This window comes from Pecten maximus, chromosome 1 (genome assembly GCF_902652985.1).
Source record: "Pecten maximus chromosome 1, xPecMax1.1, whole genome shotgun sequence".
Classification (NCBI taxonomy): Eukaryota; Metazoa; Mollusca; class Bivalvia; order Pectinida; family Pectinidae; genus Pecten; species Pecten maximus.
In genome coordinates this window covers 58207676-58218172 of record NC_047015.1, presented here as the reverse complement: position 1 = coordinate 58218172, position 10497 = coordinate 58207676, and the positions used below count along the sequence as shown (strand labels likewise).

The 10497-nt window shown below is 36.2% G+C and overlaps 1 protein-coding gene across 1 annotated transcript in view; it reads right to left on the bottom strand.

The window, feature by feature from the left end:
* Positions 1 to 932: 932 nt before the first annotated feature.
* The window catches only part of LOC117339275 (aconitate hydratase, mitochondrial-like), a 33492-nt gene continuing 23927 nt past the window's right edge, over positions 933 to 10497 (bottom strand). Inside the window, exons 13-21 of the mRNA XM_033900785.1 lie at positions 9580 to 9685; positions 8650 to 8807; positions 7637 to 7895; positions 6776 to 6981; positions 6118 to 6215; positions 4768 to 4861; positions 3823 to 3955; positions 2993 to 3114; positions 933 to 1847 (exon numbers count right to left, since the gene is read on the bottom strand). Of these exons, the coding sequence (XP_033756676.1) occupies positions 1716 to 1847; positions 2993 to 3114; positions 3823 to 3955; positions 4768 to 4861; positions 6118 to 6215; positions 6776 to 6981; positions 7637 to 7895; positions 8650 to 8807; positions 9580 to 9685 (1308 nt within the window). The 3' untranslated portion in view covers positions 933 to 1715. The remainder of the gene's footprint in view (positions 1848 to 2992; positions 3115 to 3822; positions 3956 to 4767; positions 4862 to 6117; positions 6216 to 6775; positions 6982 to 7636; positions 7896 to 8649; positions 8808 to 9579; positions 9686 to 10497) is intronic.

The window sequence follows — 10497 nt, the reverse complement described above, 5'->3', positions numbered from 1 at the left end:
AAATTTGAGAAAGATCCATCAAGTAGCTGTCAAGAAATAGGGATAACAAACTTCACACTCTAATCCCAGATAGCTGACTGTTTTACAGAAAGAGGCATAACTGAAAGATATCTTGTTAAAATTTAACAAAATGTGGAAGGACACAATTTTATATCATATGGATGAAGAAGGACAAGTTTGCTTCAGTTCTTAATTAAATAAACTTGACACAATATTCCATACACAATATCTACAAAAAGGGGCATAACTCCCAAATGTTGTCGAAATTTCATGAAAAGCCAAAAGGACACAACTACATACTTTTGTACTTGTACATTGCATCATATGTTTGGTTACATATGTATATTTTTTAGCTTAACGTCCTACTAACAGCCAGGATGCCTGGTTTTGCAGGTGCAGGAAAGCTGGAGAACCCACAGAAAAACCATTGACCTACCATAACTGCCCCACGAGGGTTTCAAACTCGCATGAAAAATCAAAATGGCACATTTTAGAAATATCACTTTGGTACTTTATTAAATACACATGACAGAATATTCTGGACAGACAGGGTGATTCAAATATACCCCGTAACTTTGTTACAACATGCTGCTGTAACAATACCATTGTCTTGGGCCTTTTGTTTTATTGGGAAGAACTCAAAAATATAAATTATTTACGGATAGACTATGGACGATGATGAAGAAAAGACCATTGCAACAGGTCAAAAGATTTCTCTTAGGTGACCGACAACCTAATCAAAATCAGATCATTACACTACACTATGGTCATTGGAGATACGATTTTAATTAGATGAGGGAACATAAAAACTGAAAGAGGACACCTATGAACAAACACTGGATGGATGGATGGATGGATGGATGGACGAGGCCATACCATTATACCCAGCTGTCAAATTTTAAAAGTTGATAATTGAAAACTCACAAGAAAAATAATTTGGATTTATCAGTTTATTATGACTGATCTGGTGGTAACAATTCTACTTAAATAAATCTGATATTCAGTAAGACCAGATTTTAAACAGGCATTAATTTACAAATCTTAAAGACGGAAAATCATGAGGTACGTTCTATCTATTTATAAGATTTTAATACTTCGTCAATAAATCATTGCTGTCTACTTCTAACATATAAAAATATTTGGCTGAATTCTTCAATCAAATGCATGAATTAAACAAGAAAATCAATGTAGCAATCTAAACCAATATACATTTCTTGGTTTATTCTTTTCAGATATGATCAATACTGTCACGAATAAAATATTTTATTTGTATTTTTCCTCTGATAAACCCATTGATATTAAGTATACTGAAATCAACAGTCAAAACCACTGGCTTACCTAATGTAAACACAATGACATAAATTATTATCTCTTAAGTTGATACAATATTTAGTTCATCACAGCAGGATTTAGCCTGAAATAAGACTAAAACAAATCACAAAACCAACTTTGAAAACAACAATGACAGTGTCACTAGATCTGCATGAGTAAGATATACATAAACTCCTCAAGTTTATTTTTACTAACAGATATATTTAATTCCTTAACTATCTGGTTCAGTTCACTGACAATATTTCATCTATGGCAACGTTTCCTTGATGTCTATTATGCCATCAGTGTTTGGCACACTTCCATAAACTCTCAGTGATTGGTTTTATCTTGAGTTTGATACACAGTATTTAAATAGCACTAAGGGATACAGAATCAACACATTTTTATTTCAACTCGGCCATTCTGTTGAGAGCACTGCCAGCCTTGAACCACGTAATTTGTCCCTCGTTCATGGACTGGTTCAGCTTTATGGAGTCCACTGATCCGTCAGAATGTTTAATTTCACAGTCCACTTGCTGCAAAAATAAAAGATTCATTCAATTACATAGTTACCTAGCAAATGAAACCTGTTTATGCAACATCATTGTTCATTGCATCATCTGTAACCTGTATTCAAACTGGCATTTGAGAGAAACAATTTCAAACTAAATCTAATTCAAAGAAATGGACAAAACTTCTGGGAGAGTTAAGACAGTCCTAAAGACAAAACTTGTGTCTGGGAGAGTTAAGACAGTCCTAAAGACAAAACTTGTGTCTGGGAGAGTTGAGAAAGTCCTAAAGACAAAACTTGTGTCTGGGAGAGTTAAGACAGTCCTAAAGACAAAACTTGTGTCTGGGAGAGTTAAGACAGTCCTAAAGACAAACCTTGTGTCTGGGAGAGTTAAGACAGTCCTAAAGACAAAACTTGTGTCTGGGAGAGTTAAGACAGTCCTAAAGACAAAACTTGTGTCTGGGAGAGTTAAGACAGTCCTAAAGACAAAACTTGTGTCTGGGAGAGTTAAGACAGTCCTAAAGACAAAACTTGTGTCTGGGAGAGTTAAGACAGTCCTAAAGACAAAACTTGTGTCTGGGAGAGTTAAGACAGTCCTAAAAACAAAACTTGTGTCTGGGAGAGTTAAGACAGTCCTAAACACAAAACTTGTGTCTGGGAGAGTTAAGACAGTCCTAAAGACAAAACTTGTGTCTGGGAGAGTTAAGACAGTCCTAAAGACAAAACTTGTGTCTGGGAGAGTTAAGACAGTCCTAAAGACAAAACTTGTGTCTGGGAGAGTTAAGACAGTCCTAAAGACAAAACTTGTGTCTGGGAGAGTTAAGACAGTCCTAAAGACAAAACTTGTGTCTGGGAGAGTTAAGACAGTCCTAAAGACAAAACTTGTGTCTGGGAGAGTTAAGACAGTCCTAAAGACAAACCTTGTGTCTGGGAGAGTTAAGACAGTCCTAAAGACAAAACTTGTGTCTGGGAGAGTTAATACAGTCCTAAAGACAAAACTTGTGTCTGGGAGAGTTAAGACAGTCCTAAAGACAAAACTTGTGTCTGGGAGAGTTAAGACAGTCCTAAAGACAAAACATTTGTGTGTTAAAGATTAGATTGTCCTTAAGGCAAAACTTTTGTCCTAAAATTCATGAAGTAGGATGTCTTTGCTGAACAGTGACAACATACCTTTCCTGGAGCTAGATCTTTGAGTCCAAGGAGAGAAATTCTGTCATCAGGTTTTATCTTGTCATAATCATCTGGATTGGCAAAGGTTAGGGGAAGCATACCTTGTTTCTTCAGATTGGTTTCTGAAATATACAGAAAAATTTTCACATATTTACAAACATGCATGATAAGACAAATGGATACTACTGTTTGAACTGTATGAATTTAGAACATACTAGGGTATAATTGTTAAACTATTCAAATTCAAACTTAGAGAAATTATAATTCAAGGTACAAATAGGTATTGGTGTATTCAGATAATGATGTAGCTAGTTATATATGATGTCCATAATGATAATAAAAGATCTGAAATACTATCTTTTAAAATCAAAATATCTATTTCATTTTCTACCCTAACAGATCCCCTTAAACAAACATCTAATTGCCAACACAATTATAGAATTTGATAAACTTTTCTCCCAAACTTCACACGTAATCTTGTTGCTAGGGAAATTTTTTTATCGGGGTTGTTAATAGACCGCTGACATGTGCTATGACACCATAATGAAGTATCAATATTGATGTCATTGTATTGTTTCCGTGACATCATACATGTATAGTTGTTGTGAATGAGGAATCCTCTGTTTAAATGTTCCTTGTGCTGACCAGCCAAACTCTTATATTCGGGTTGGGACATCCCTGTCAATGAAGCAGACCCATGTCAGTTTCTATTAGTCCCAATAATGTCTGCGTGTATGATTTACAATACAGACTGTTGTCCCAGTCATCAATGAAGCCTCTTTATTTCCTTCAGTGTTATAACAAACAGCTGTACTTTCGGAATATATTACCATGTATACGGGCAAAGCTGCGGACGATAATGGCACGTCCACCGAGATGTCGAGGCTCAAGAGCAGCGTGCTCTCTACTGCTACCCTCTCCATAGTTCTCGTCTCCAACAACCACCCAGGACAGCTTCTGGGACTGAAATGTGGAAATTATTGCAGCATTAATTTTCCTTCAGCAAAAAAATGATAGCACAATGAAGACCAAGCATCACTGAACAATGAAGTTGGTGACCTTCACTCCCATCTGTGAATAGACAGTTAAAAAAAAAAACAACAATTTGTATTAAACAAGACAATTTGGTTAATTACAGACCCTCACCAGATTTGAAATTGAATACAAAAATTCACAGAAGATGAAGTTGTGTATTTCCTACCCAGTAGTTCTCTACACCAACCCCCATATTCAATGTGGCAAGGTATACTTAATATGAATGAATAACTAATTTTTACTTTTAGTAGATGTCAAAAGTTCAATGTAAGAAAACCCATGTAAGAAGTTCCAGTGATAAGTAGTTCAGGAGATCAGACTTGAACTATGTTTTCCTTTGAAGAAGGTCAAAAGTCAGAGTGACTACCTTTTAAACATGACACACCACTTCACCTAGGTGAACACGTACCCCAAAAATAATGGTTGTTACATATAGATAAAACTTCTGCATGGTTTTCAAAGTTTACAATTGATATATAGCAGACGGAATATTCATTTTGCTTTTTTAAAATGAAAAAAAAAAGGAAAAAGTAAAAAATCCATGTAGTGTTTTTCATCTTATGTCTCAGTTTCATCAACACTCCTCATTACGTTTAAGTTACTTAAATGTGTTTTTTTATTCAAAACAAACTATTTAGAGAAACACCAAAAACTTCAAATGGAAAAACTTACCTAGACAAAGCTTCTTATTAGTTAGTGAACATTACTAGAGGCAGTTCTGAGACAAACATTCTACTGACCTTGTAATACCTAGCCGTGTCGGGTACACTCCCGTATTCCCCGGTAAGACAGTTTTTCACGCTGTTTATTTCACCATTTTCCACATTTGTGGCACTGAAATAAACACGCAAAAATTATAAACAACCTTAAACAGAACCAAATTATCAAAAGATGGCATTGAAAGGTTTAACACATTTGATTTCTGTGACCTTGAATGTAGGTCAAGGTCTTTCACATGAAGAAAGTTTGGTCCAATATACATTTTACTTGGCCTTTTGGTTTGTATGAAGTATCATTAAAATCTACAGACCTTATTCATTTTATGTCAATTTATTTGTTCCAGTATGATGTCTTTGTATCTGACGGTTGCTTTCATATGCTATACCTATGTTTTCTCTCTGCTTTCTCTTCACTTCCATTCTTTGACAGGTCATTTGACTACTGTGACCTTGAACTTTACTGGTCAAGGTCAACTTTGTGCATAAATAAAATTGTGTGGTATGTTTCCAATACTACTGTGAGAGGTCTCTATTACGGTATTAAATACTGATTTGACCGACAGTCTTACCCAATTAGGAAGGCTCTGTTACAGAATTAAATTAGGGGATAGCACGTTGTTTTGAGTGGCTATACTGGCGATTAGAACATGAAATTTGGTTTGAACACGAGGCCAATAGGTCGAGAGTTTAAACCAAATTTCATGTTCTAATCGCCAGTATAGCCACGAAAAACAACGTACTATCCCCATTCTAACACATTTACTATCGCTTATATATTTAGAAACGATTGTTTTACATCGCTATAAGTACGCTGTTAAGTACTCTGTGACCTCCGCTAGTGATGTGTCATACTGTGGTGGATTGACCAATCAGAGAGAAGCTATCAAAGGCGGTCAATTGGCCACGCCTATACTGGCGAGAGTTCGGTCTGTATGTTGACGAAGCGGTGTATTTGGATTGTTGTGAAAGTCCTGTTACCGAAGATTTAAACGACATATTTGGATTTACGCAGTATGCATAACGACATGTGCATTTTGACAAAGTCAGAGTTGATGTGTTTCTTTTATTCAGCTAATTCATTCTTTTCGATTTCTTCACTTTCGCTTCCAATCTCATGGGTCATCAATCATAAATGGTGCAGAGTGCTGAATTTCGCTACGAATCAAACTTGACGCCCTGTTGTTTTGATTAGAAACGGGGCATGTCTTAACACGATAGATCATGGTTCTATCGCAGATTAGAACACGGTCCGTAACCAATCAAAACACGCGTTGCAAACGAATCATGTTAAATACTGATTTGACCGAAAGTCTTACCACATTAGGAGGTCTCTGTTACGGTATTAAGTACTGATTTGACCGACAGTCTTACCCAATTAGGAGGTTGTTGGAGATGTTGTCCAGATGACCTCTGTACTTAAGCCACTGACCGGCAGCACTGATGTGGTCGGTTGTACACTTTCCTTTTACCTGAAATTGTATACATTGTACCACATTTATTTAACTAGAATACAAGAGATTCCAGGATAATCTTGGTCCACAATCAATTACCTGTATTTTGGATGTTTCGGGGTAAATAAATATATCATTCATCTATACAGGTAAGGTAGGTGTTATGTCATGCACGATTCTAATGTGTTTGCACCAAAATCTTAGCAACCAAACGGTTACAGAGAATTACACGTTTAGCTCGGGCTTTGTAAAGCAGTAGTAGAAACTAACATTTTTAGAGACTCTTGGTATGAGAAAGTACAATTTCATGTTTAGGAAAGTCTAAAAAATTTTAATTCAAAAATAGTCAAATCAAATTACCCTTTAGGGAAACAACATTAGTTAAGCCTAACTACCAAGACACATCGCCGTCCATAGTCTCGAGTTGGAAGCTTTTTATTGCAGATGAGAAAAAAACGGCCCTTGAAACTAAAATTTAATTTTGTTTCTCCTGATGTTCTCCTAATTTACCTGTGATGGAAAGTTAGAAAAGGAACTCCAATAAAGGTTATTTACCCAGAATGTCTAATCTATTATACCTTGATAAGGATTGGCATATCGACATGATCCTGTCCATTCCACTTGTCAAAGGGCGACAACAACTGGAGACGATTACTGTTAGGGTCAACGTCCACTCTGAGGCTTGACCCATCAGCAGGTGGAGGCTGGAAAGTATCCATACCAGGGTCAAATCCCTTGGATGGGAGTTCATCACCATAGGGGCTCTCCAACTTGAACTTTGACCCTAGAAACCCAGACAAATATTTGACACTTTGAGAAAAAGATGAATCAATTATTCATAAAGAAGATTAGCTTGGTGACATTATTTAACAAAACTCAACTTCGTGACATCAACATTAGCGTAGGCGGCTAAAACTAATCATAACAGTAGACTCCAAAATTATAACCAGTTGCCTCTTTATGTTCTGCTATCTCTGCTATTCAAAATCTCAGGTTTTGTCACCCAACTGTGGTGGTAGCAGTGATTGATGGAGTTTTAAATGTTGAATGAAACAGTTATATCCCTACATCTGTATGTGCTCGTTAATCGCCTTAACACTCGCTTTGTCAAATCATGAAGGCTACGGTGTTGTCAACTGCTTACAACGGCAGCCACCTTAACTAAATCAAATATGTATACCTCGATCTATGAGAATTACATTAAATGTACTTCACATAATAGTCCTCCAATTTCAGTACCAATGAACTTGATTAAGTAATTTGATAAGTAATCTTGGAATGTTTGATGAAACAATTGCTCAAGATCAAATTTTATCAAAATCCATTCAGGCATTCAGGACTAGTAGGGATTTAAAGAAAATGTTGACGGATGCCGGACGGACACTGTGCCATGGCATAACCTCAGTTTTTCAGTATTTTAATGCTACAATGATTCTAACCATCAGCTGCTGTGAGACTGTCTGTCTCTGGGTTAAAGCTGAGTTCTCCAGCGATGGCTAAAGCTGTCACTATCTCTGGAGACGTAACAAATGCGTGGGTGGCAGGATTGGCATCATTCCGGCCGGTAAAGTTCCTGTTGTAAGATGTTACAATGGTGTTTTTCTCGCCCTTCTTGACATCCTGTCTGTCCCACTGTCCAATACAAGGTCCACAGGCATTCGCTAATACAACACCTCCGATATCACTCAGAATAGCGGCCTTTGTAACCAAACAAACACGAACAATCAGTAAATGCAGAGAATTTGAATGTAAAAATACATGTATATAGTTGTAAAAAATCCACAGTACATCCCATCATTTCAACCCCCACAGCAAAAAAAACATTGTAAAAAGTAGAACTGTAAACCAATAGCTAACTATTTAATACCCCCAATACCCCTTATTAATCAAATGACATCTATTGTTCTGGAAAACAGCACCACTGTAATTGCAATCCCTTAAAACACTAGTATATGCCCATTTTAGCTTGATAAGACACTATTTTAATTTCAATTTCCACCAATCAGAAGCTTCCATTATATTTTTCCATAGTAATGGAAACACCAGATGCCTTAACTAGTTAGGTTATATGCATATTAATAAATAACATGACTTTTCCAAGATTGTATTTAACTGACCTCAAGATCGATGAGATACATGTAGTAGCCAATACAATCAATGTGTATTGACTTGGTTACCATGACATCAAAAACAAAAACAAAAACAAAAACACACACACAGGTAACCAGTTACCATGGCACCAAATTTTTGGAATTAAAACAGCTGCATTCCAGTATAAATTTCTTTCCTGGACCAATACTTCTCAATGAATAGTGCTAACAAGGATTGTTTACAGATGGGCCGGACCACAGATTTTAACAGACATAATCTGATGATGGCGGGCTATAAAGAATCATCACCGTCATTTTACGAGGTATTTGCTCACTCTGTCTATCTTTACAACACTCCTTACCTGTCCGTCACGTTCGATGGTTGCCCTAATTTGCTCGGACCCTGGAGTGATAGTAAACGCACTCTTGGATTTGATCCCTTTGTCCAGGGCTTGTTTAGCAATGCTGGCGGCTCGACTCATGTCCTCGTAACTACTGTTGGTACAGCTCCCAATCAGGCCTATCAACAACAAGAGAATGTATTATATGAGCTTTGGTGTTTAAGTGAATAAACTGTTTTACACTCAGGATTTCTTCCATTAGAAATTGAAGTGAAATAGACTTATAATACAGTAATACTTAACTGTAAATTTTGTGGTATCATAGAAGTTTTTCGGGATTTAAACAGATCTTGTTTTCCTCAGTTGATGGATGTAAATAATGCCACACCAAAAAGATGGAAAGAATCAAGACTTTCAATGTGTTAAAAGTAATTTTGTATTCCCAGGTGATTTACTGACCAAGGATTCAGAAGATACCTTGTGAAGCTGTTCTAATTCAAGTGGTCACATGTGACTTTGACATTAACCTTGACCGCTGACCTCTAATTTCGGGTGCATGGACCATGATGGTGTGATGCTATTGTGAATGATGAACTAAATTTGTCCAGAGCCTCATAAGATATCTTGAACAGGAGCTTATCTTATCACATAACTGGTCTATTCATTTGTCGCTAGAGAAAAAGTTGTCTTGAAAATATAATTGAACTTAATTGTGTAAGATCTTCTATTTAAAACTATCAGAATTATCAGTCCACTGTGGCATTGTTTAATAAAGCTCAAAACATCATTTCTATACTTACCGTAGTATATTATTAAAACGACAACACAACAATGTCGACCATGTTGAGAACTGTAATGAAAAACTAACATCAAGACCGGGATGTGGGTCAATACAAAACAACCACACAGATTAGGCGGAACGCACCATTATACAACATATACAACACTTACCAACTCGGATATCATTGGGCCAGTCGTTCTTCTTAGCGATATCACCAAGCTTTGATATTGGGTGGGCCAAATCAGGGGTAAACGGACCATTTACATGTGGCTCCAACTGCAATACAGATTTCATGTATATTAAGCTAAAGAAGGAAAGTGTTTTGTTTGCTGATCAAAAGTCTAAACTGAATTAGCACAACTACAGACCAGAGCAATCATACACATGAAGTTTGACGAACATCTCTCCAATACTTTTCAAAATATAGCAATAACAAACTTCAATTATCAAAATCCAAGATGGCAGTCTGGCAGCAATTTTGTCTTTGTGATCAAAATTCTAATTTCAATAGGCACAGCTAGGAACCAAGGGAAACCAACATATGAAGTTTGACAAACATCCCTTCAGTACTTTTTGAGAAATAGCGATAACAAACTTCAATCCTCAAAATCCAAGATGGCTATCTGTCAGCCATTTTGTTTTTCTGATCAAAAAACTAAATTCAAGTAATACAACTAAGGATCAATGGCTACCTACACATGAAATTTCTAAATTCACCAAATGAATAAGTTTCTTCTGTAAATTAGGCAAAACAGCCACATCTGAAATCACCATTTTTCACATAACTTTTACTCCAGATAATATTGCAGTCTTGCACAGGTATCATTATATTTCTAACAAATACTCCACATGAAATTCTTCAAATAGGAGGCCAGAGGTCTGGGTTTAATAGAACACAAAGTTTCAGACAATAGACAGCAGCCTTTTTTATATGTATATACATGTTAAAAAAGATTTCTGAACATTCATAAACCACTAACAATATGAAGCTAGTGTATTCATGCCTGAGTTTTAAAATTATATCTCAAAGATGTGAGTCAAACAAAGTACTATTTGTTCAGAACTTTTCACAGTTGAGAAAAGTTCAG